The sequence below is a fragment of the Sus scrofa genome, chromosome 4, assembly GCF_000003025.6.
Source record: "Sus scrofa isolate TJ Tabasco breed Duroc chromosome 4, Sscrofa11.1, whole genome shotgun sequence".
NCBI lineage: Eukaryota > Metazoa > Chordata > Mammalia > Artiodactyla > Suidae > Sus > Sus scrofa.
The window spans coordinates 77,992,619-78,019,034 of record NC_010446.5 but is presented as its reverse complement, the minus strand read 5'-3'; the positions used below and the strand labels follow the sequence as shown (position 1 = coordinate 78,019,034).

The 26,416-nt window shown below is 47.0% G+C and overlaps 1 protein-coding gene across 30 annotated transcripts in view; it reads right to left on the bottom strand.

Annotated features, from left to right (window-relative positions):
* Window positions 17,019-26,416, bottom strand: part of ST18 (ST18, C2H2C-type zinc finger) — a 294,874-nt gene continuing 285,476 nt past the window's right edge. For all 30 annotated transcript variants that reach the window (XM_021089396.1, XM_021089378.1, XM_021089382.1 and 27 more), the window contains 3 exons: window positions 23,642-23,745; window positions 21,558-21,701; window positions 17,019-19,481 (listed from right to left, as the gene is read on the bottom strand). In XM_021089396.1, the coding sequence (XP_020945055.1) occupies window positions 19,341-19,481; window positions 21,558-21,701; window positions 23,642-23,745 (389 nt within the window). In that variant the 3' untranslated portion in view covers window positions 17,019-19,340. The remainder of the gene's footprint in view (window positions 19,482-21,557; window positions 21,702-23,641; window positions 23,746-26,416) is intronic.

The following is a 26,416-nucleotide window of genomic DNA, read 5'->3' as shown; positions in this document are numbered from 1 at the left end:
TTATTTTTTATTAATTAATTAATTTTTCCGCTGTACAGCATGGGGGCCAAGATACGCTTACATGTATACATTTTTTCCCCACCCTTTGTTCTGTTACAATGTAAGTATCTAGACATAGTTCTCAATGCTACTCAGCAGGATCTCATTGTAAATCCATTCCAAGTTGTATCCAATGACCCCAAGCTCCCACTCCCTCCCTTTCCCCCCAGGCGGCCACAAGTCTATTCTCCAAGTCCATGATTTTCTTTTCTGTGGAGATGTTCATTTGTGCTGTATATTAGATTCCAGTTATAAGTGATATCATATAGTATTTGTCTTTGTCTTCCTTACTTATTTCACTCAGTATGAGAGTCTCTTGTTCCATCCATGTTGCTATAAATGGAATTATGTCGTTCTTTTTTATGGCTGAGTAGTATTCCATTGTGTACATATAACACATCTTCCTAATCCAATCATCTGTCAATGGACATGTAGGCTGTTTCCATATCTTGGCTATTGTGAATAGTGCTGCAATGAACATGGGGGAGGATGTGTCTCTTTTAAGTAGAGTTTTGTCCGGATTTATTCCCAAGAGTGGGATTGCAGGGTCATATGCAAGTTCTATGTATAGATTTCTAAGGTATCTCCAGACTCTTCTCCATAGTGGCTGTCCTTATGTCCTTTTTTTAGATTCCACATGTAAGTCATAGCATATGATGTTGGTGTTTCACTGTCTGACTAATTTAAGTGTGACTCATTTTTAATTTAAAATATTTTAGGGAGTTCCCATTGCGGCTCAGTGGAAAGGAATTGGACTAGTATCCATGAAGCTGCAGGTTCGATCCCTGGCCTCGATCAGTAGGTTAAGGATCTGGCCTTGCTGTGGTGTAGGCCGGCAGTTGTAGCTCCAATTTGACCCCTAGCCTGGGAACTTCTCTATGCCATGGGTACAGCCCTAAAAGACAAAAAAAATTTTTTCTTTTTAACTTCTATGCATCTAGAGATTATCAATAGACTAAAAAGACAACATACAGAATATTTCTAAATCATATATCTGATACGGGGTTAATATCCAGAATAAAGAACTAAAACTCAACAACAAAAAACCATCAATCTAGTTTTCAAAAAGACAAAAGGTCTGAATAGACATTTCTCCAGGGAACACAAACAGATGGCCAATAAGCGCATGAGAAGATACTCAATATCACTGACCATGGGGAAAAGGAAATCAAAACCACAACGAGACACCATGTCACACTCACTGGGATGGTTATCAATAGAAAAATAAAAACAGAAAGCCACATGTGTGGGCTAAGATGTGGAGAAATTGGAACTATTGTGCATTGCTGGTGGGAAGGTAAAAAGATGCAGAACCCTACACAGAATTCGTGAGGATGCAAGTTTGATCCCTGGCTTCACTCAGTGGGTTAAGGATCCTGCGTTGCCGTGGCTGTGGCTGCAGCTCCGATTCAACCCCTAGCCTGGGAACTTCCATATGCCATGGGTGAGGCCCTAAAAAAAAAAAAAAAAAAAAAAAAAAAAAAGGGAGTTCCCGTCGTGGCGCAGTGGTTAACGAATCCAACTAGGAACCATGAGGTTGCGGGTTCGGTCCCTGCCCTTGCTCAGTGGGTTAACGATCCGGCGTTGCCGTGAGCTGTGGTGTAGGTTGCAGACGCGGCTCGGATCCCGCGTTGCTGTGGCTCTGGCGTAGGCCGGTGGCTACAGCTCCGATTCAACCCCTAGCCTGGGAACCTCCATATGCCGCGGAAGCGGCCCAAGAGATAGCAACAACAACAACAACAACAAAAAGACAAAAAGACAAAAAAAAAAAAAAAAAAAAGAAAGAAAGAAAGAAAAGAAAAGAAGAAAAGGTTTCTGCTGACATGGGAAAGCAAAGAGCTGACTACTGAGGATGAGGAAAGGTGTGTTTTCCTTTAAGGAATAAATGAACCACTTCTGCATCCGTATCGAGCATCTAGAGCATCCGGATGGAATTTAGTCCAGGTGACAGGTGGGACCTCCCACTAGTTATAAGTCAGCCTCCATCCCAGAGGGAAAAACAGCTTTCTTTTGGGGGAAACTTCTTAATGTCAACCCACCTAACAAAGCAACGTCCCCAAAAAGGCTATTATGGCTGTTCATAGATTTGCAGGTGGGAAAACGCGAGAAAACCCTGGCCAAGAGTAAAGCTACGCCTCCACCAACCGCTTCATCCTTTCGACCCACAGTAACGACAGCTGGTGAAAGGCAATCGGCACGTATCATTGGGCCCCTCTGGAGGCACAATTCTCCTCCTTTCCCAGGGGAGCAGTCCCGGGGGGTGGGAACCAGGACTGTTCTCTTACTGGCCTTAAGCTAATCACACCAGGATCTGTTAACCCCTTTCTCTGAAGTATTCCTTGTGTGTATTGCAAAAGTAAAATTTGTATTTTCTTTATATTTCCTTTTAAATGTTATTATTAGATCAGAGGGAGGGATTTGCCTGTGAAGCAGCAGTCAAATTCAGATGATGAGTTTACAAGGGCTCATCATTTCTGTCCAGGGGCAGGAGTACCTCGGGGGTGTCAGATGGTGACCTGTTCCAAAGGAGAGTGAGGCTCAGAACTAGTTTGGACTTTTGAAAAAGAAGAAGAAGAAATCTCTCTGGCAGATGGCTTCAATGAATCCAGCAGAAGGCCAAAATGAATGTAAATAATATGTAAATATTGGATTGTATTTTGGGTGGAAGGTAAATTGTACTAAAAAATCTTGGACTTCTTTCAGCCTTTTGTAGTCACAGAATGTCCATCTCCTTGTTTGTTTTCAGATCATCAACATTTAGCTCGGCCAAGAGAGGTGAGCCACCAAATTTTTTTTTTTTTTTTTTTGTCTTTTTAGGGCCGTATATGAAGGTTCCTAGGCTAGGGGTCCATTCGGAGCTGTAGCTGCTGGCCTACACCATAGCTCACAGCAACGCTGGATTCTTAACACACTGAGTGAGGCCAGGGGTTGAACCCACGTCCTCATGGATGCTAGTTGGGTTTGTTAACCACTGAGCCGCAGTGGAAACTCCCAATGAGTTAGAGTAAGAGCAAGATTAATTTCGACCAACACCAAGGCCATCTAACCGTAGGACTTTTATTTATTTATTTATTTTGTCTTTGCCACTTCTTGGGCCGCTCCCGCAGCACATGGAGGTTCCGAGGCTAGGGGTCGAATCGGAGCTGTAGCTGCCAGCCTATACCACAGCCGCCGTAGCAACGCTGGATCTGAGCCGCGTCTGCAACCTACACCACAGCTCATGGCAATGCCGGATCGTTAACCCACTGAGCAAGGGCAGGGACCGAACTTGCAACCTCATGGTTCCTAGTCGGATTCGTTAACCACTGTGCCACGATGGGAACTCCCCATAGGACTTTTAAAAACCGAACCGGAGGTAGTTGAATTAAAATACAAATATGACTTTTCTCTCCACAAAAAAAGTCACAAAACCAGATTTCTTACTCCTGGTATAAATCAGAAGAAATTTACCATTTGTTAACATTCATCCATTCTAACATTAGAAAATGCCCATCTTTTGGAAATTTCAACACATATTGTAGTTTTTTTGTACTGTGAATTTGATGTTCTAATATAATCTGTCATTACTAGAACGACTCCCCTTAGGTCATCTTAGAGAAGTGGCTGAAAATCTAGAATGAAGATATTTTGATCTGTTCTTCCATGAATAAGATTTAAGGGATGAATTGGGAAGAAGCAGCTCCCCTCCGGGGGCACAGCGGAGCCCAGGGCATATGGTTCCTGGGACTCTGCACCTTCGTCACTGCCCTGGGGTGCCCTCGCCCTGCTCGGGGAGCTTCTTTGCTCCTTGCTGGTTCTTGCAGTTTCTGGAAACGCAGTTGATAGAAATACCCCGGGGTCCCTTACTCTAACTCACCGCCCCATCGTTCTGAATGATGAGCCCGGCATCTATAATTACAAACAAGATTCACCTCCAACTGGCATGTTTTCTGAGAGCAGCAGGCAGCACAAAAATACTTAGTAATGTTTTCTGGATAAAATTACAGGGTTTTTTCCTCTTCAGAGTAGTTTATCAGAAAGGCTTTAACAGATGTGATTTTCCCTCTCATCTCTCCAGTGACAAAATTTTAATAAAACTGTATGTGTTAATATATGTTAGGAAATTACTGGAGAAATTTGGGGGCAAGGTGAGCAGAAGGAATTTGCTGCAATGGGAATGGCTGCTGATGACTGTGCCCATTTAAAGATGAACATTCAATAACATCCCTTTTAAAATTTCTTCGTATCTCCTAATTTTCAGTGCAATTTTTTCTGTTTACTTGCTAATGTATTTGTGTGACAATGAAGAATAATTTGCAAGAAAAAATGCAACCAGATATCAAATAATAACACACATCATCGTTGTGATTTCCACTAGAGGTCAGACAACACAAACGTGGCAGAGACTTTTTTCCCTGTGTCCTTCATGAAATATAATAAAGCCGAGCTATTTCCTATGCCTATTAAACGTAGTCACATGCTCTGCATTTCTCCAGCTTTTCCACGGAGACAAAAGAGATTGAGTCTATTACTGTAAATTATATAGTCGAAATCCTATCTGTTTATTACTCTGACTTTTTAAACCAAATGAATAGTTTATGAATTAGTAACAAAACTGTAAGCATTTATAATATGATATTCTTTACCCAATTGTTGCTAAAGTGACTCTTATAAAGCTAGATGAAGTTTCACATATTTTTCAAAAGACATACAGTGTGAATCAAAGGGATTTGCTCAAGATTCTTTGATAATAACGAGCCTGTCAAACATTTTAGTCATAAATATATTTTAAAAGATATGTTAAATCTCTGCATGTACCAGGAGTATTTATTCCTTTCCCCACCCCCAGCCACCTTCTACCCTGCAACCCTGGACTATGAAGAGGAGGTGGACAGGCCTGTGGGCAGGATGACCTGGCTTTGATCCTGTGGCTGTCACTTCTGTGGAGAGCCCAGTGGTGTGCACACCGGGACAGTCTCATGAACAGGGCCAGCACATGCCTGGGGCCATGGAAGTGGGAATTCTTAAGAGTGAGAGGCCTCCAGAAGAACACGGGTCCCTCTGAGAAGCCTAATACCTATAGGAGAAGGCACTGGAAGACCCATAGCATATGGATAAAGATGAGTTAAATCACAATTGCCTCTAGCAGCTGAACAACTCAGGAGCTAGAACTTGAGGACCCTGGTAATACTTATCAGTGTGTAGGTGTCATTTATGCATAAGGTGTCATTTTTTTTCCTAATGAGAGACAATTAAGTGGAACAGAGTTTATAGGCTAAATTCCAATCTTAGCTCATCAGACTTCATGCCCCGCATCATCTGCACACTAGCACAGCTTCCTGCAGACCCCAGGCGCTCCGGATCTCAGCCTCCCCACCCCCCCACCCCTGCCTGCCCCGCAGCCCCAGGCCCATCCTGCGCCCCCCAGGCTCTATTCATCTATTCTTCTCTTCTTGTGCTGTTTCCTTCCTGCGGGGGCGGGGGCGGGGAATCTCCCACCTCCTTCTTAGATTCTCCCCACCCTTTAAGCCCCAGCGTGGATACCACTGCCAGGAGGTGCAGGGCTGGGGGTAGGGATACCCGGGCAGAAGCACCCGCAGCCCCTCCCCCGGTTGCCGAAGGGAGCCCCCGGGCTGGGGCTCGCCCTCCACGGGCTGCTGAGGTCTCAGGACGCACCTGCAGCTCGATGGAGGATGGGGTTAAAGGCCCAGCCCGGGGGCTTCCAAGCTCCAAAGCTCTGTGGGCCACTGGCTCCAAAGCGCCCCTGGGGTTCGGCTGAGTCTCTGCAGGGACCGCGTGGCCTTAAGCCTTGTTGGCAGGTCCCCTCCACACCGGGCCTGACACTGCTGGCACTTCCCACGTGTCCCCCATGCAAACTTCCACCTCACTGTCTCCTTCCTGGGACATCCTCTTTCTCCGTGGGTGCTGTTGGGGGCACCTGGCAGGGAAGAGACTGACCTTGGGCTGGTTGACCGCAGAGTGGTTCCCAGCCCCGCCCGCCAAAAGCCCAGCATCTGAAGGGGTCCAGGCTGGGTATGGCGCTGGTGAAAGGGCAGCTGGGAGCTGTTTGGAGGGTGTATATGGGAGATCAGGCCTTTTGTTCCCAGGGGGAAAGGGAGCAAACATTGAATGGGATGAAATCCTTGCCTGATTCAGCGGGAGAAATGGCGCCAAGGAAGGTTAAGAAGTCCTTCAAGACCGCATAGCTCCCAGTAGCAGCACGCTGCAGCCTGTGGTTCCCTCGTGGGGACAACGTCCCCACCTGTGACCTCCAGTCTCTGAAAATCTTGATTCCGGCAGAATCATCATAGACAATAATTCTCTGCAAATGACAGAAAATCAAGCTGAGCTGAACGCTAGACTTCCTGCTTGAAGCTCTACTTTGCCCCTGATCTAGAATCCAGCCTTTTCCTGGTCCTTTCCTTCCTTTCTCCAGCTCCATCCACTTGTCTCTGGAGCTGGGGTCCTTTTGGGGTGCTCCCTACCTGCAGCTTTGGGTATTTTCTTTGAAGCTGCTGCTTGACTGTCAGGTGTGACGACGTGTTGAGCATCCCGGCTTGCAGGTGCTGGGGTTAGGGTGGAGGAATGGGGAGGAATGGAGAGTCGGTTTCTTTTTTGTGTCTTTTTAGGCCACACCCACGGCATATGGAGGTTTCCAGGCTAGGGGTCAAATGGAGCTGTAGCCACTGGCCTACACCACAGCCACAACGACACTGGATCTGAGCCACATCTGCGACCTACACCTTAGCTCAAGGCAATGCCGGATCCTTAACCCACTGAGAGAGGCCTGGGATGGAACCTGCATCCTCATGGATACTAGTCAGATTCATTTCTACTGAGCCACTCCAGGAACTCCGAGAGTTAGTTTAATATGGGTATCCTCCTCCAGGGTTACAACCCCAAACCATGTTTGGAGCTCTGGGTGGACCTGCCAAGGTGGCAGTTCATGTGGCTGGAACGCATCCTGTCGTAGAACCAGACACCTACTGAGACTGCTGCTGGGGCCTGTCTTTTCCAGCCTCCTGCCCTTTTGCAACCTCTCAGGGGGATGTTGTGTCCCCTTGACCGCTTCCCAGTCAGCGGTCCACAGTTACCAGGGAACAGTGCAGAGGGGAGCAGGCCCCCCGCTTGAGGGGACATCCCCCAGGAATCTGCCAGATGGTAGCTGATGACCCATGGGAGAAATGGCACTGTCCACGACAGCTGGATGCCACGCTTTTTTCCTGGTCACGTCTCTGGATTTCCCAAAGCTAAAAAAAATGAGTAAACTTTATTACCAGTATTTTTAGGAAAAGTCTTCAAATATTTGAGGACGATTGAAGGACATTATTAAGCGAAAATTTTCTGGGTCCGCAAAATAGAGGCCAGAGGAAAATTGATTATAAATTGACCAACCAGAGCTTTTGACCAGATTCAATCAGAGGATAAATTGGACAATTTATTTTCAAATAGAACATTGTGTAGGCTTGACTGGAAAGAATCATGAGTGCAGAAGAGATGGAAGAAAACAAATTAAAATGAGTGGTTGAGACGTTGTGGTCTGTGAAATCCATGAAACCCTCCCGGCCCTTTCCTGAGTCCCTCCCCACAGATCCTGCAAACCAGCCTTCCTGCTAGAGTGTCTCTGTGGTCTGACCTGCCCTTACACCGTGTGCCCCAAACAGATCAGGTGTTGCAAGAGCCAAGTACAGAGACAGCCTCAAAATCCTGAGGGAATGTTCCGGAAAACGATATGCACAATGATAGGAAATGAGTTTGGAATCAGGAGCACCGTGGGAATGAGTGTAATTCAGTCATAGGAAGAGGCTAAAAAAGGCTGTTGAAAAGTGGATTCGCTCATTGTTTAGGGCCCGATCCAAGTGTAATTGCAGTGGAGAAATTAGCATTCGATTACTGCAGCAGTTTGGAAAAACTGTGTCTTGGCCAATTTGCTCCTCTAAATCTGTATAACATTATCAAACATGAGTCAGGCTGTAATATTAGGCTCTGCCTACTTAGTGCCAAAACCTTTGGATGCAAAGTAAAAAAAACTGTATTCATTCAGATGCAGACGTATTTAGCTCTATACCAAATATCTCACCTACGGTTTCTGCTATTATGAATCATAGTTTTACATGTTTTTTGGGGAAAAAAAATCTCAATGATTTGCCTGTTAGGTGGCCTATCAGTTAAGGATCTGGGATTTTCACAGCTGTGGCATGGGTTCGATCTCTGGCCTGGGGAACTTCTGAATGCCATGGGCATAGTCAAAAAAAAAAAAAAGATTTGCCTATTAAGTAGGATTTTTCAAGGTGGAGTGGCTACCAGTGGGAGTTTTAGGACTGGGGTCTGGGTTAAGATCAGTCATCTCCATAAATGCATATGCAGTCCATTTAAGGCCTGTCCAATGATTGCAAACGTCCATTTTTCAGGAGAAACAAAGACTTATCAGAAGTATGAAAACAGGGAGTTCCCATTGTGGCACATCAGGAAACGAATCCCCCTAATATTCATGAGGATGCAGGTTTGATCCCTGGCCTCACTCAGTAGGTTAAAGATCCGGCATTGCTGGGAGCTGTGGTGTAGGTTGCAGACCGTGGCTCAGATCTGGTGTTGCTGTGACCAGGGTGTAAGCCGGCGGCTGCAGCTCCAATTTGACCCCCAGCCTGGGAACTTCCCTATACCACAGGTACGACCCTAAAAAGACAAAAAATAATTGCCATTAATTCAGGAAAAGCTGTCACAGGGTTTGGGTGTTAACACAATTCATAGTACTTACAGCTGTGGGGTCCAGACTCTCAGGGGCAGAATTCAGATCCAAGTTCGGCTGCTGAGCTACTGTGTAGCTCCAGCTTGAGGAATTGCCTTGTACCTCAGTTTCCCCATCCATACTGGGGAGAGTGAGTGCTTCACGGGGTATGTTTTTCCAGATTGAAAATATTTCTATCGGAATGGCCACCTCTTCATTTTCACTCCAAGGTGTCAGTGTTGAGTCCTTGATTCTTTTGTGTGTGCATCGACTGAACAGGACAATGAAAATTTAATCCATGTGGATGCATCTTGTCCATTGTGAACTGACCCAGCTCATCCTATAGCTCATTTGCAATGATAACAAGTGAGATTGCTGTGAACGTAATAATTTAGGTTGTATTTCTAGTTTGTAAAATGACTTTGACAAATTTGTTTCCCTCCTTGTTCCTCTGAAACCTCCCTGCCCCTGGCTGATGGTGGGGTGGCCAGCCTCTGTGAGGCCCACATTTGATGGTCAGCTAGGCTTCTGCGGTCTTTCATCTGGAGTAAAAATGATCACGGGTGGTACCTGCATGGATGAACCCTGGGGTCGGCTGTCTGAGCTGATCCAAGTTGTACTAATTCTACTCTTTGAAATGGTTCCTTAAACTGGTCTCCTCCCAGTTTCCAACCTGGTGGCCTTTGCCTGCCACGCACCCCCCTCCCCCGCCCCCAACCCCCTTGCTCATCCCCACCTCCAGCTTCACCCCCAACTCAGATCCAATGTTTCTGTCTGTCAGGGATCAGGCTCCACGTAATTGGTGGGAGAACTAAGGCTTCTGGAGTCAGAGAGACTTGGTGTAAATTCTAGCTGTCCTGTTGGCCAGCTGGGTGATGGTGGACAAGTTATTTAACTTTCTGGAATCTTCAGTAAAATCAAAGTCCAGTGACCCGCCTTGTGGTGGGAGCTGTTCCAAGGTCACACGTGCTCGGCGTTTGGCAGCTCTGGTTCTCCTTCAACCCCCTTCCCTCGGGTCCTGCCCCGACGCCTTGGTCATCCGTTTCACTGACTCAAGGCTCGCATTTCCCTCTGTCAAGGGTGAGGGCAGGTGCCTGTAATTAGCCCTTTCCATGGTGTCCAGGCCGATGCCGCTGTCCTTGGGAGATGACCACTTGCCCCCACCACATTCTGAAAACACTCTATGTCCCCACGCCCAGGAACTCCTGATGCCTCTGGCTACCTGTGCCACACCTTTCCTGAGGCCATCTCTGTCAGCTCTAGGGCCTCAGGATTCCTTATGTTCACAGCAGAAAGTCTGTGAATTTCCCTTAGAGAGCAGAAACCAGCCCCACCCAGTCTGCAGTATAAATCGACATGGCCTGACCACTGCAGAGCCGTTGTTCACATGGCTTTACTAGTCCGAGGCATCCTGTCCAGACAGGTAAAGCTGCAAATAACTGCGTTGGTTTTTTTCAGGAACTCCTCCCAATCCACTTACCTGAACACGGACACCGTCAGCTTCACTGTTATCTCTCCGAGACTCCCTTCACAACCCTCACCTCTCAACCAGTGTCCCTGGTATGTGCTACAGCATGAACTTGACTCAATTAGGCATTTCCTTGGGAAGATCTGCCCTAAACTGTAAGTAACCACCCCCCCGCCCCCAGAAGCAGGTGGTTTCCTGCTGTGGTGACAACAAACTCAGATTCCTTATCTGCAGAAGATCACTGTTGCTTAAAGAAAAAGAAATCTGCTGGATTTTTTTTTTTTTGATCCTCTAATTTCTGGTGGGTTCCCTAAACTTCTAACTCAGCACTGTATGTAGATATGTACTATCATTCCAACCATTATAGCGACCTGTTAAAATAGACTTGGGTTCTGTAGATGAGTAATTGTTTTAAAAAGAGTGAAAATGAATAGATTTTCAGGTGGTGGGAACACATTCGATACATTTGTAGATTTAATGGTGTGATTAGCCACTTTGTTTTTTGGCCTTGACATACAAAAACTAGAAATTCTCAGATGTTTTCATAACTTGACAACTTCTCTCTCCCAAAACAAAACAAAACAGAGAGAGAGAGAGAGAGAGAGAGAGAGAGAGAGAGAGAGAGAGAGAGGGAGAAAAACATTGGGATGTCTAAGCTGCTGAAGCCGAAATAAACTCTTGGTTTTTCTTTCTGGACCCGCTTCTGTGTTCTAGAGGCAATGGGTCACACAACACCACCGTTCAATGGAAATTTAGTGAGAGCCACATGTGAACTTTATACTTTTTAGCAGTGACATTGAAAATAAGGAAAACGAGAGGGAAAATTAATTTTAAAACTATATGTGAAGTTCCCATTGTGGCACAGCGGTAACAAATCTGACTAGTAACCGTGAGGTTGCAGGTTCCATCCCTGGCCTCGCTCAGTGGGTTAAGGATCCAGGATTGCCGTGAGCTGTGGTGTAGGTCACAGATGCGGCTCGGGTCCCACACCTTGCTGTGGCTCTGGTGTAGGACAGCAGCTGCAGCTCCAATTCAACCCCTAGCCTGGGAACTTTTGTATGCTGGGGGTGTGGCCTTAAAAAGCAAAACTCACCAAAAGACAAAAATTATATGCTGTTGGACCTACCATATCCAACAGTTTTTCCATTACATTTCCTTGTGGCACCAGCTGTGGTTAGGTGGCGGGGGCGGGGGGGCAGCAGGTGTGGGGGGGCAAGGGAGTTGGAGAGAAGAGATGTGGACAAGCATGTTTTCTGGGGCCTGGGAAGGGGTGACAGTGGACAACTCACATGTGACTCAGCCACTCTGACTCCTCTTCAAAGCGTGTAATGGTTATAGTACATCACAGCTCCCAGAACTGTAGTGGAAATCAAATCCACGTGTGCAAAGCACTTGGGAAAGTCCTGGTGCAAACTGAGCAGTGAATCAATGTTAAGAGGAACACGTGCATGTGAACACACAGGCGCACACACACCCCATTTAAAATCCTCATGGGCACCTGGCAGTACCTGCGAGTATCCTGTGCTGGTCCAGGCCCAGGAATTAGCTTCCGTGTTTGCCTATACTTTGCATTCACTTTTCATTTACTTTTAAAGAGCCCCAGGAACCAGGGCTGGAGAATTCTCTACTCTTTGCTTCTTCTCTATTTCTTCTCCCTCCAGGCCTTTCCTCTTCCACCCCTGCTTCTGCGAATTATTTATCTTTTCACCGCTGATCTGGAGGCACAGGGCTTGTGGGACAGGAGAGACGTCCCTTATGTGCACAGAACTCCCCACACAGGGGTTGGGAATGTCTGGAGCTAAGCTTTTATTTTTATTTTATTTTATTTTTATTTCTTTTGCTTTTTCGGGCCACACCGCCAGCATATGGTGGTAGGGGTTGAATCAGAGCTACAGCTGCTGGCCTACACCACAGCCACAGCAACGTGGGATCCGAGCCACGTCTGTGACCCACACCACAGCTCATGGCAAGCCCTGATCCTTAATCCACTGAGCGAGGCCAGGGATCAAACCAGCAACCTCATGGTTCCTAGTCAGATTCGTTTCTGCTGTGCCATGATGGGAACTCCTGGAGCTAAGCTTTTAGGTTTTTGATGAGTCCAGTTCAGCTACGGATGTACCCTCTTTCCGAACGACGGAGGCCGTAGTTATAACTCATGGCTGTGGGTCTGTCGAGGCCGCGGCCCCCCCCCCCCCCCGCCCCATAACAGAGCTTGGTTAATTTAACCCTGACGGTCACCTGAGGCAGGGGTGGGGTTGTTCTCATGGTTTAAGGGGGACTCTGACTGGGAGTGTGGTTGGTGCCAGGCAAGTTCCCGATGGCCAGGATGGGATGGTCCAGATACACAGGGGAGGCAGAACTCATCTCTGAGATGGATGGCCATTTCGGGATGTCCCCTGTCCTAAGAAGGGGTGTTCCCCTGAGACAGGTACAGTCCTTCCCCACTGGACACCTGTATTGTTGAGATGTAGCTGAGCAGACACTGAAGATATTTAAACATCCTCTTCCTGGGCGAGGACTTCCCAGGATGGCAAACCCATGGGGTCAATGCCAATGGCCCAGCCGCATCAGCGAGGACCGCTCAGCCTGCGCTGGGTGTCGGGGGTCTCAGCCTCTGGCCCTTGAGCCTCATTTTTGAAATTCGGGGGACTTTCAGAAATGTTTACAGTGATTTCCAGGGGCTGGACGTTTGATTCTTTAAAAGTATTGTTAGTGTCCTGCGCCCACAGTGCCGATTTTACTTCAAAACACCTAAAATACCTATCCGTGGGTCCCACCCTGGATCCCATTCCACCTGAATAAGGTAACTGGTCTCAGAAGGAAAGTGACTACATTTATATACGATCAAACGTATTTGAGTGGAAAACTCCAAAACAGCAGCGCTTTCTTATGAGCTGGGAAATTTACATTCTTTTACTGTTTTTAAATATTTAATTGGTGGTAAAGGTCAGTACAAAGTGTCCTTTTACTTGTCGGAGGTCAAACCCAAACTGTCAGGCGTACACCGAGCAGCTTATGACCGAACACAGTAATTATATTGTTTTGCCTTAAAAACAAGAACAACAAATGAGTCATTTATGTTGTTCTTATTTGGGGGTTGGCATGGCAAACCCGCATCAAGGTTTTCTTTTCTTTCTTTTTTTTTTTTTTGTCTTTTGTCTTTTTAGGACCACACTCGTGGCATGTGGAGGTTCCCAGGCTAGGGGTTCAATTGGAGCTGCAGCTGCCAGCCTACACCACAGTCACAGCCACGCCAGATCCGTGCCGCATCTGTGACCTATACCACAGCTCACGGCAACGCCAGGGATCGAACCCACAACCTCATGGTTCCTAGTTGGATTTGTTTCTGCTGCACCACCACGGGAACTCCGCATCAAGGTTTTCCATCCCAGTTTGTCAAATAAATGATAAAGGGGTCACATTTTCACCATATGCCCGTTCAAGAAAAACACATCATAACAAGTATGGCTGCAACAGAAAAGGATACTTCTCTGAACAACTGTACACAGACTGGTGATGAAACTGGGCCCCCGCCCTGGGGTTGGGATATCTGCTGGCGCGTCAAGCATTGGCTGTACAGAGCTAGTGGCCTGCAGAAGGGATAGAAGCTCCTTTGTGGGTCAGAACCAGGCTGAATCCTGAGCCTGTATTTCCTGCACTTCTCTCTGGGGCACCAAGGCCATTCCTTTTTTTTTTTTTTTTTTTTCTGCTTTTTAGGGCCTCAGGTGCTGCATATGAAGTTCCCAGGCTAGGGGTCAGATCAGAGCTACAGCTGCTGGCCTACACCACAGCCACAGCAATGCCAGATCTGAGCAGCATCTACAAACTACACTGCAGCTTGTGGTAACACTGGATCCTTAACCCAATGAGTGGATCCAGGGATCAAACCCGCATCCTCATGGAGACTATATCTGGTCCTTAACCTGCAAAGCTATGACAGGAACTCCCACCAGGGCAATTGTTGACTTGCCAAGTCTCATGATGCTGATGGAAACACTTCAGTTGTGTTGGGAGCCAGGAAAGCAGATCCAGGGCTCGGGATGGTGGGGAGAACTGTGTCATGTCAAGGTTTAGGGAATCTGGGAGTTCCCATCCTGGCTCAGCTGTAATGAAACCAACTAGCATCCATGAGGATGTGGGTTCGATCCCTGGCCTCTCTTGGTGGGTTAAGGATCCAGCGTTGCCGTGAGCTGTGGTGTAGGTCAAAGATAATACTCGGATTGGCATTGATATGGCTGTGGCGTAGGCTGGCAGGTGCAGCTCTGATTCTGATCCCTAGTCTGGGACCTTCCATGTACCACACCTGCAGCCCTAAAAATAAGGATTTAAGGATCTGGGCCCGACAGATACAATAATCTTGACTAATTCATGTTTTCTTCCAGGTGAGACGGCACTGACAGGTGTGTAGACAGAGCCTCAAGGGGTAGATCTTAAAAGCCCTGGAAAGTGGTCCAATCTGGCTGCCTTAGTTTTATGGTCTAGGGTGTTACTAACTATTCTGAGTGGCAGTTTCCTCATCAGTGTCATTGGCCTGGTGACATTTACTCCATAAATGCGTTAGAGGACTTCAGGAGTAGACGGCGTCATTGATGCTGTCGGACAGTGTAGACAGTGATTAGTCATTAAACCTGCTTATGCAATAATTATCTGCTCAGTAACGAGAGGAAATGGCAGAGTCCTACTCCCAGATCCAATAATATGGACAAAATGTGTACAAAGAGATGTAGAAAACACTAGTTTTTGGAATAGTAAAATATTTATGTACGATGTCAAGGTAATTTTTAAAACTTTTTCTAGGGAGGCAAATCAAAGAACCACGTACCCTCTTTTCACACAGACCGTGGTTCAAGGAAAAGCATTTTCCTTCTGGGTCTAAAGCCTCCAGGACCTTTCATGGGATGAGGACAAGTGTTTCCCTACAGCATCCTGAAAGCCTTAATTCTTAATTTCCTGCCCTGCGTCAGAGTACAGCACTGAGCGCTTTTGTTGCCCTCATGTCAGAGATATTTGTTGTTTGAATTAATGGAATAAATCATTGTGAATGACATTGCACCCACAGCAACTCGGGATCTGAGCCGTGTCTGTGACCTACACCACAGCTCAGGGCAACAGCGGATCTTTAAACCACTGAGCGAGGCCAGGAATTGAACCCGTGTCCTCATGGGTACTGGTCAGATTTGTTTCTGCTGTATGACGGGGACTCTGAGAATTACATCTCTTTAGCCTGGATGTTTAATGCGACTCCCTCTCATGCTAACTTAGACTTCTCATCTCTTATCGCCTTACTTCTCACTAATGTTTGGGTATTTGAATGACCATCAGCTGTGTGACTGTCTCACCTCCAGCCTTTACAGGTGCTATTGGCCTTGCCTCCAACTTGCCAGCTCCCAGGTACCCAGTGCTTTTCCCAGGACCCAGTCAGTTTCCCCAGGAGCCTGTGTACCCATCCCTCAGTTCATGGACCCTTGAGGCTGAGCTCCCATGGGGGCAGCCTGGCACACACATCTTCTGATCAGACATCTGTCCTGTGAAACTTACGCACCCTTCTTCTTTTTTGTCTTTTGTCTTTTTAGGGCCACACCCGCAGCATATGGAGGTTCCCAGGCAAGGGGTTGAATCGGAGCTGCAGCTGCCGGCTTACACCACAGCCACAGCAACGCCAGATCCGAGCCATGTCTGGGAACTATACCCCAGCTCATGGCAACACCGGATCCTTAACCCACTGAGAAAGGCCAGGGATCGAACCCCCATCCTCATGGATCCTAGTCGGGTTTGTTAACTACTGAGCCACGACGGGAAATCCACCGTTCTCTCCTTATCCCCAGGAGGTCTGGTCCTCCTCTCCTGCCTAAGTGACAGGGGTACAGGCTCTGTTTGCTTATGTAAAGTCCCAGGCAGGGACAGGCACATTTCTCGGCCAGGGATGAGCCAGGGAATGATAAGCAGATCTGCAACTTTGATGAATTTGCAGGATGGGTCACATGTGCCTCTTATACACATAAACTTGGTGACTGAGGGTGAGCTATGTATACAGCACTTTAACCGCGTGTGCCACCTGGTGACACAAAGCTCTACTGAAGTACCCTAGGTTTCCTTGGGGAACCAGACTTCCCTTCAGTCAAGTTTGCTTTATTATAAGGATGACAAGGATTTTTTTTTTAACTTTTTTTTTTTTTTTTTTTTTTTTTTTGCCGTATTCATGGCATGGATAATTTCCCAGGCCAGGAATTGAACAGCCATGACAATGCTGGATCCTTTAACCAGTAGGCCACCAGGGAACTTTTTTTTTCCCACATTGAATATAAGTGGTAACCAGTCCTTTAGCCTGGATGTTCAACTGGGCAGAAATTGAAACTGGAAAACAAAATCGAGCTGTTTGACATGAGATAGGAAAAACATGCAAACAAAAGAGATGCATCAAGAATTATTTTCCTTTAATCTGAGTCCAACTGGCTTTTCCGAATAGACGCATGTACTCTGCACCCAAGGGAGCGTTGGCATCTGGAGGAGAGGCCTCTCTGCTCACTGCTCACTAGGGGCAGAAGAGTTCCTGCTGGTGTGGGCACAGGTTCCCCGACATGGAAGGCATCTGCTGACCTGTGCGTGTATTTACCGAACCCCGGGGTGGAACGGCTCACCAACTGGCCCCAAACACTGTCCACTTGGGGTGGAAAAATAAGCCAAGCAGATTGGTTGATGGGCCTGAAAGCAGCAGAGCGGCTCAAAGGCTCAGGTGTACCCTTCCCTTCAGGACAGGCTCTTTCTGAGAAGGCCACGGTCCTCTACACAGCAGCCTGAGAAAGATCACGTTGAAACTCATTATCAATTTTTATTTCCTACCATACACCAAATGTACAGCACTGAACACAACCGGTTGCTTTGATGTAAGAAATATTAATTGTTTGAAGAAATGGTATACAAACTACGTCAAATTAAAAAAAAATGCATACATCCTTGCCTTTTTGTTGTTTACAAAAGACCCAATTTCCAGTATGGATCATTAACATAGTCGAAAGGAAAAAATTTCAGTGCACATTACAAAACACATCAAGTACAAAGGAAGCAAATAAATACCAACATACTTCACAAAACATCCTGCTCAAACTATGCAAACACAAATCCATGACCCCGAAGTCATAGTAAATTATGGTAATAAATACATAGGTTGGTAAGAGATTTCTTTTAAATTAAATAAAATATATAACAAACTTGTTAAAATATTTAGCAAATTAAACTTTTGTCTTTGTAATAAGTGAACTCATTTGTATGCATCTATCAAGTATTGTATAGCAAAATGTTTGCAAGTACATAACTTTAATAGAAAATTTTGTTTGGTGTCCCGTTTATAATAGACAGCACACGTAGTAGCTCTTTTTTTTTAAGTTGATTTTTAAATAACCATCGTTCCTACTGAAGAACAGACATCTCATTTTCACTAGACTAAGAGTCAAGGGTTCAAATGAACCCCAAACCAAAGATAAGTCCCACTTAATACAGAACAACCACCAGTGTCAGGGCGTGGAATCACCATGGACGGTGTTTTACTTTGTCCAGTAACAGTGATAACAGTGGATACACCAAGCCTGGGAGCAACATCTCGGTCAGGCTACATCCATGAGGCTATAGGAAAAATAAACACTTTGTTACAGCACAGAAACCAAGCCCATTTACACGGAGGCACGAGGCACACCAGGTGTGTGTGCACAGCAAAAAGGCAGTTTAGCTGGTTGTCTATACCTTTTTCTTAAAAAAAATAAATATAAAAAAACTTTTGAAACAAGGCTTAACTACTTTACAATCCCTGAAATAGACATTGCCTTTACTACAGCAACTACTAAACTCTGCTCCGTCCAGAAATGCAAGATGGCGGGCTCCATTTCCTGTCCTTGAGTGAGTCTGTGTGGGTGTGTGCCTGCAGGTGTGAGTGTGTGTGCTTTGTTGCTCTTGTCCTTCTGCACAAAGACTTTTGTCCAACTGGAAGTTGGCTTGTTGCCTAAGGAGGCTGAGACAATGTTGCCAGTGTTCAAAGCAATGACTCAGTTCCTGGTACCATTTCTGCACCTGTGACTCCATTTTCCATTTCTTCCCAGTCAACCCAGTAAGATAAATGCTATTTCAGGGGATATGGTATCTACACAGTTTTCCATGTGGATGCGTTCGCGTTTGCAAAGTACAAATCTACATCAATATCGTCCCTTGTGTGTTGCGCCCAAGCGTGGCAGGAAAGCCTGGCCGGCCACATCGAGTCTCATGTCTCATCTTGGGACAAGAGTTGCCAGCTATATGATATGACTTGAAAAACAAAGAGACAAACCTGCACCACTAAAAAAGCTTGTTTCCTGAAAACATTCCAAATAAATAATTCATATTAACTAAAACTGAACAGCCAAGTCGAATCCTTTGCTGATTGCTGTATTTAATTATTGCTCACAAATTCCGAACAGGCTGTTTTCCAGTCTACTGTGCTTCTGTGAGGGCGCACACTGCACTCGAGGGCGCCTTTTTAACTTGCTGTCCCCACCCACACCTGACCCAAGCCCGCTCCTAAGTACAAAGCCAGTGAAGGAGGTGGGGAGGGGAAACGTGTGCAATAAAAATCAAACTGGACCATCACGCAGTCCTTAGACAAGGATTTCCTTCATACGTCTTTGTCTTCTCGTTTAAACCCAGCAAGATATGTGATTTGAGAATAGCATTTCTATTTAAATTCTATTGGAAAATAAATTAATCAACACACTTGTAAAAATATGGCAGACTTCAAAATGCAGTTAAAAGATAAAAAACTCTTTGATTAGAAATAAATAAAATATAAAAATGTCACATTTATTTTACATATACTTTACAAAAAAAAAAAATCAAACCCAAAAACCCAAAGGAGTGCAATGACGAAATAAAAGAAAAACATATGAAAATAAATAAGATCTGATATTTGACTGCATCGCTTTTAATCCAAAGAGTCTATCATAGTTTTTCTTTCCTTTTCACGTCAGCTGGGGGGAGAAGTTAGTGCAACGTTGCAAGTGTAACGGGTAGAGCACCTGCCTGCCTCTGCGGCTGGAGCCCCTCTGGATCCGCCTGCGGGGCTGCGTAGCTGCAGGTGGCGCGGCCCGCGGGCGGCGTGGGGTCCTATACGTGGATGCCTTTCACGGCCTGCTTGATGCTCTCCAGCAGAGCCTTGCATTCCGGGGAGTAGTCCCGCTCCAGGTGGCTGTACATGTCCGTGAGCGTGTTGACATATGCCTCAAAATTCTGCTCACTGATGGGCCCCTGAAGGACGAGAAAAGACGTCGCACCAGTCACGTGGTCTGGGCTGCGGAGGCCAGAGGAACAGGGCATCTGACTCTGGACTCCGGGAGGGGCCGAAGGACCCTGGTGCCCATGGCAGGTGGGGGATTCGGGGCCTGAGCTGCGGAGGGGTTCCTCCCACAGTTGTGGGGCGAGTGGCACTGCCTGTTCCTAGTCTGGGGTCAGTTTGGAGCCACAGCAGGAGGAGATCTGGCTGCTGAGCTGGGGGGCTCACAGCCCCACCTCCTTCCCTGCCCCTGCTCAGCCCAGAGCTAGTGTGCAGGGGGTGGGGGCAGGCAGGAGGGGAGGGCTTTGCTTGTGCCAGAAGGTTCCTTAGACAGCTGTGGGCTGGGCTTTGAGGAGTTTAAGCTGCTGGCTCACAACTGTCTGGGGGGACGTGTCCTTTTTCCTCCTCAGATGCCTTTTGTCCATTTTCCCCTGGGGGTCACCATCAGGCATTTGGCCTCCCTCCCCAGCCTTGCAGGTGGAGTAGCAGATCCCCCAAGTGGGGGTCTGTTCACCTCCTTTCCTCTATGCATGGGGGTGTTTCTGGAATAGGATGGGAGACCAGGGATCAGAATAAATTGTGCATTTGTTTTGGGGCAACCTGCCCCCAAATCACCACCAGGAGTGCCCCAATGTAAATATGTAAAGTACGAGGTGCCCCGTATGGCAACCATGATTTTTATGGCATCTTTGAAGAAAATATAACAGAATACAAATTTGAAATATGAGTTAGACAAATGTTAAGAAACAATATTTCAATAATTACCTTAATATGGGTCATAAAGTAATAATTTATTTTCTTTTTTCAAAATTTTTTAGTTTTTTTTTTTTTTTTTTTTTTTTTTTTTTTTTTTTTTTTTAATGGCTGTGCTCCTGGCATATGGAATTTCCCCAGGCCAGGGACTGAATCTGAGCTGCAGCTGTGACCTACAACACAGCCGCACAGCATTTCTGGATCTTTAACCCTCTGCACCAGCCCAGGGATTGAACCCTCACCTCCGCAGAGAGCCTCACTGTTTTTATTTTGTTTTGTTTTATTAGGGCTACACCTGCTGCATATGGAGGTTCCCGGGCTAGGGGTTCAATGGGAGCTGCAGCCGCTGGCCTATGGCACAGCCACAGCAGTGCTGGATCCGAGCCACATCTGCAACCTATACCACAGCTTACAGTGGGATTCTTAACCCACTGCATCACAGGGGAAGTCCCAGTTATAATTCATTTTCCATTGTGTTATTACATTATTGATTTTTTTCATTGTGAAGAGACCTCTTTGGAAATGGTCAACACAAGGGCTCCATACTGGGAAGCTGGGTAAATGGAGAGATTTCTTGCTTTCAGGAAACCAATCCTATTTCTTTATTAAATTGCTGCTTTTTTCAAAGTTTTCTGTATATAAAACTTTCAGCTTTAGAAAACTTGTTTTGAAAATGCATGTACTGAGGAAATTAAAAGCATTCAACAATGTAGTCCCTCTCCCAAATGTTTATTATATTTATGAAAATGTAAAGGAAACTAATTTTCTATGAATTTTAAATACTTGCTATGCCTCAACTATGTGTTTAGCTTTTGCTCACTTTTGTGCTTTGTACCCTTTATGAGGGGAACATAAGGATATTCTTCATCCTTCGGAGAAAGGAAGCGCAAAATTATAATTTTTTTACAGTTCTTGATTTGGGTAGATGATGTCAGTGGCCGGGTCTAAGGTTTTGTAAGCCACAGAAGCAACTTTCCATGTGGAAATAAATTTTTTGAGTGAGAACTGGGGCCTCCAGTGTCCACCTTACATTATGAAACAAGTTTCAAATAAGCCCTCCTCTTTGAGTGACTCCGGCTGTATTGAGATCCTTGGCTGTGATGTAGGGTAAATGTGCGTATGTATCAGGATCCCGATGATGGAAGGTGGGGCGGCGGGGCGGCTGGCCCCCAGAGCCGACACTTCTGTCCCCGCCCTGCCTGTGGGTGGCCGCTGGCCAGTGCTGGGAGCACTGGGGGTGCTGGGGGGCACTGGGAGAGCTGGGGATGCTGGGGGCACTGGGGGTGCCTGGGACTTACCATCTGTGGGAGCTGGATGTCAGCGAGGCTGGAAATGAGGGCTTGGCTCAGCCCCGCCAGCTCCTTCAGCAAGCTCTCGTTGTTCTGTTCTATCAGTTTGTTCTCCTCCTCTATCGTCTTTAAGTTGCTCTCCATAGATGTGATCTGCAGTGGAAACAGCGTGGGCTGGTGGGCGAGGGTCTGGAGGGACGAGGGGCAGCAGGGTCTGGTGCTGAGGGTGGCCCAGCCGGCCCCCTCCCCTCACACGCCTGCCCCCTGCCCAGCACTCCGAGGGCTGGAATCACTTTATGCACAGTTCAGCCCAGATTCTCCCACGATTCAGATCCACGCCTCCACAGGCTGTGGGGTGCACGCCTCGAGCTCGGCACATTCAAGGGCAAAGCATTGCTATTTCCCCAAACCTGCGTCCCACCACCCTGACCGTGACTCTTTCCTGGGGGCACTTCTGCTCCTGCCGTGCCCACCCAACCTCCTCCTGGCCATCTTCAACACACCTGTACACACCAGTCTCCTAAATGCTGTTCCGACTGTAGGTCAAATGGGATCGTGTCAGCCCCCGGCTGTAGACCGCATGATAGCTCTGCCTTCATTCAGACTGAAAACCAAGGTCTCAGAAATGGCCCTGGAGCTCCCTATGTTCCCAGGAACTCAGGTCCCGTAACCCCCAGATCACTTTCTCTGCTGTTTCTCAAACCCTGCATGTCTCAGGAGGTAGGGGTTTGCACTGGCCGTTTTTAACCTCCACCCTCACCTTGTTTGCCTAAGCTCCCCGTCTTCACCAAAATGTGTCCTTCTTTCTGAGCACTGCCTCAGAAAGAGTACCTCTTGGTACTGAAATCTGCTCGGAGGCGGGAATGTATCATCTGTGACTTGGTTTGTCACTGTGTGAGGACCCTTCTAGACCTGAAGCTTCAGGAGGGCAGAGGCCTCTGCTTCCTCCACTAACGGTTCTCGAGACCAGTTCCCGTGACCTGTAAACCAGGGCATGGAGCTCTTTTTGTAGGTCAGTCACTATTTATTTATTTATTTTTTGGGTCTTCTTGCCGTTTCTTGGGCCGCTCCCGTGGCATATGGATGTTCCCAGGCTAGGGGTTTAATCGGAGCTGTCGCCTCCGGCCTACACCACAGCCACAGCAACGTGGGATCTGTGCCACGTCTGCGACCTACACCACAGTTCACGGCAATGCCATATCCTTAACCCACTGAGCAAGGCCAGGGATCGAACCCGAAACCTCATGGTTCCTAGTCGGATTCGTTAACCACTGCGCCTCGACGGGAACTCCTGTAGGTCGGTCAGTCACTATTAACGGAAGATTATGATGCTGGTCACACTGACACCTGCTTTTCAGGTGGACTAAGGCTTCTGTTTTAAGTCGCTGAGCGAGGGCTTCTGAGAGTCAGCGACCACAGTGGCCTAAATCCCACATTTAGGAAAGGACAGAAGGGAGAAAGACACTTCAGACTAGCTGGCTCATTCTTTTCCTTCTGATCTGTTGCAATAGAGTTATTATTAGCGTCTTTTGAAAATCCTGGACTGAACATTTAATTTGGGTAAATTTAATCAGGGGACGGGGCAGAATTACTCAGGAGACTGCAGAATTGGAAAAGTGCTTGGATTTTTAGTAAAGAATCATGAAAATCTTGGAAAAGATCTGTTTCTATCAAATACTGACTCATTCAGAGGTGTTCCATAAAAATGAAATTTAAAAAGTTTCTCTGGTTACTTGACTTTTGAATAAAAGCAAGGGCTCTCATGTTTTCTCATGACAGTTTTTCTAAAGCACCACAAGGTCAACAGACTCGGATAATCTGCTTTATGTGCTTTTAAAGCCTTTGATGCACCCAAGGCAGACATGTGAGCAGCTCAGCCTACAGCCATCAAATCAGGCCTGGCCCAGGGCAAGCCACCTCATCAAGCATCACAGGGGTCTCCTGACAGAGATGTGCCTGGTGTGTTCACATGAGATCGGGATGCTTTGCTCAGGGTTTACCAGTTTAATGTTCAGCCTCCCCTTAAGATTACAATTTACCTACACACAACTCATTGCTTTCCTTCTCTTTCTTTCTTTTTTTTTTTTTTTTACCTGTGTCTGGAGTTTCATCATATCTGCTTCAATTTTAAGGTTGGACTCGTTGAGTTCCTTTATTTCTTCATCCAAATGCCTAATTTCTTCATCACTCTCTATGCCTGTAGGAAGCCAGACAATTTTAGTTCAAACGGAAAAGGAGACTGTGACGAATCAGAGTCATTTTACATTTAATGAGTGAAAATGAGACTTCAACTTGAAATGAAATTTTATCCCAATCCATATCCAAGATTCTAAAAAACTGGGTTCAAGGAGCTGCCGGATTTACTTCCTTACTAAGAAAAGTCCCAGTTACCTCTGTGGTTAAAGGACCCGGCTTTGCTGTAGCTGAGGCTTAGATTCGATCCCTGGCCTGGAAACTTCCATATGCCGTAGGTGTGGGCATCTATTAAGAAAGAAAAGGGGAGTTCCCATTATGGCTCAGTAGTTAACGAATCCGATTAGGAACCATGAGGTTGCGGGTTCGGTCCCTGCCCTTGCTCAGTGGGTTAACGATCCGGCGTTGCCGTGAGCTGTGGTGTAGGTTGCAGACGCGGCTCGGATCCTGCATTGCTGTGGCTCTGGCGTAGGCTGGCGGCTACAACTCCTATTAGACCCCTAGCCTGGGAACCTCCATATGCTGCAGGTGCAGTCCTAAAAAAGACAAAAAAAAAAAAAAAAAAAGAAAGAAAAGCCCCAGTGGTTAATGCAGCCCGGCTCTGTTCCAGGTCTGCCGCTGGGCAGGTTTGCCTATACCCTCTCACTTACACCTGTCTGGACCCCGTGGGGCAGGGGTCACAGCCCCTTTCCCCTGAGAAGGCCAGAGCCTCACAGAGGCTGAAGGAGGCCACGCTGACCACTGATGGGGCTGCATCTCCTGCCTGCCCCAAAGGAAGGGGCAGAACTGGTAGAGTTTTTAAGCGTTCTCTTGGGCACAGCACTGCCAGGGCAGGAGGACTTGGTCTGTGCTGAGCAGTGACCCGTTTGGTCACCGAGTGGGACCATGTGAGCCATCCCTAGAGGCCGAGGGGGTGCTGACAGGTGGGCCACATCTGGGACCCACAGCCCGGCTTCCCCAAGGACCTGGGTCCCAAGGAGCTGCCGTCGGGGACGTGGGCGTGGAGTTTGGATGCTGCCTGACTTGGTCTCGAGCGGGAGTCACTTCCTTCACTTCCTTGTGCTTTGGGAAGTGGCATAAGAATGAATGCGATAAAATGTAAAGTGCTAGAGTTTCCTTGGTGGCGAGATGGAATCAGCGGTGTCTCTGCAGCGTCTGGACACAGGTTCCATCCTGGCCTGACACGGTGGATTGAAGATCTGGTGTTGCTGCAGATCTGGTGTAACTGCAGCTTGGATCGATCCCTGGCCTGGGAACTCCATGTGCTATGGGGTGGCCAAAAGAGAAAAAAAGAAAAAGAAAAAAAAAAGTGCTGGGCATAGAGCCGATTCTCAATGAATAGGAGTTATGTTCCCATCATTCTTTCACAGAAGAAATAGGAATACCCTTTAAAGATTTTAGAAAGCTGGGGATAGTGCCTCATGTTACAGACGCCAGAGCAGGGTTTAAAGTCACTGCAACAGTGCAGAGTGGTGACTCCAAGCCAAGAGCTGGCAGATCGAAGGGATAACTGTGAGCTCCTGTGTTTGGATTTCATGAGACCGAGCAGGGGCAGGACGGGGAGACAGGCAGCGTGTGAGGAAGAGCAAGCACTGTGGTTTTCGTGGTCACGACTCTGACACAATTCATCACCTATTGAAGGTGAGCTTCATGTGCTCCACAGCCCAGCAGCTGCTTTCACAGGCATGCACCTGAGACACACCTACAACAGGAGGGTGTGCAAGGTTCCTGGGGCACACTGTGCATGAAAGTACAACCTGGAACAGCCACCTGCCTCCCCCACCCTGCCTCTGCCCCAAGATGGGTAATGCTTACCACACGATGCTAAGAAAAAAAGGTCAGCCCTGAATGTTTACAGCAGGTGGCTGCTTGGTAGGAATTTCTTGCTTGATTGTAAGTAACTAACTATCTCACTGGTGCATGTACAGTGAGAGGATGTCTTAAGATTTATCTAAAACCAGGCTCTGAGATTCAATAAAGAAGAAAAGCAAAGCAACAGCTAAGGCTAGTGCTTTAGCGCCCACAGCAATTTACGACATAGTTACAGAGGAAGCAATAGACAATATCCCAGGACCAAACCCCAGGCTCTTGGGGATCCGGGGCCCAGGGCTTAATCTGCACTGGCCAGGTCTGGAGAACTGCACTGCATTCTTTTTCTTTTTCTTTCTTTCTTTTTTTTTTTTCAAGGATGCACCCATGGCATCTGGAAGTTCCCAGGCTAGGGGTCAAATCAGAGCTGCAGTTGCCAGCCTACACCACAGCCACAGCCACAGCAACATGGGATCCAAGACTCATCTGCAACCTAAACCACAGCTCACGGCAACGCCAGATCCTTAACCCACTGAATGAGGCCAGAGATTGAACCCCCATCCTCCTGGATAATAGTCAGGTTTGTTACCCCTACGCCACAACTGGAACTCCCAGGCTGCATTCTGAGCATCATGTTACACAGGCTGGAATCCCTCTGGCAGAGTCTCCTCTCAGCCAAAAGGGGTTGAGAGACTTGTTCTCAGCAATGTCAGGGAGTAGAGATGACGAATCAGACAGGTATTCTGAGTAATAGCAGCATTTAAGTGAAAACTTCTACTGCTACATTTCTCTGTCACAGTGCTTTTCCCCTCTGTTTCTTTGGAATGAAATTCCACTTCAGGGAATGGTATTTTCCTAAATCACAG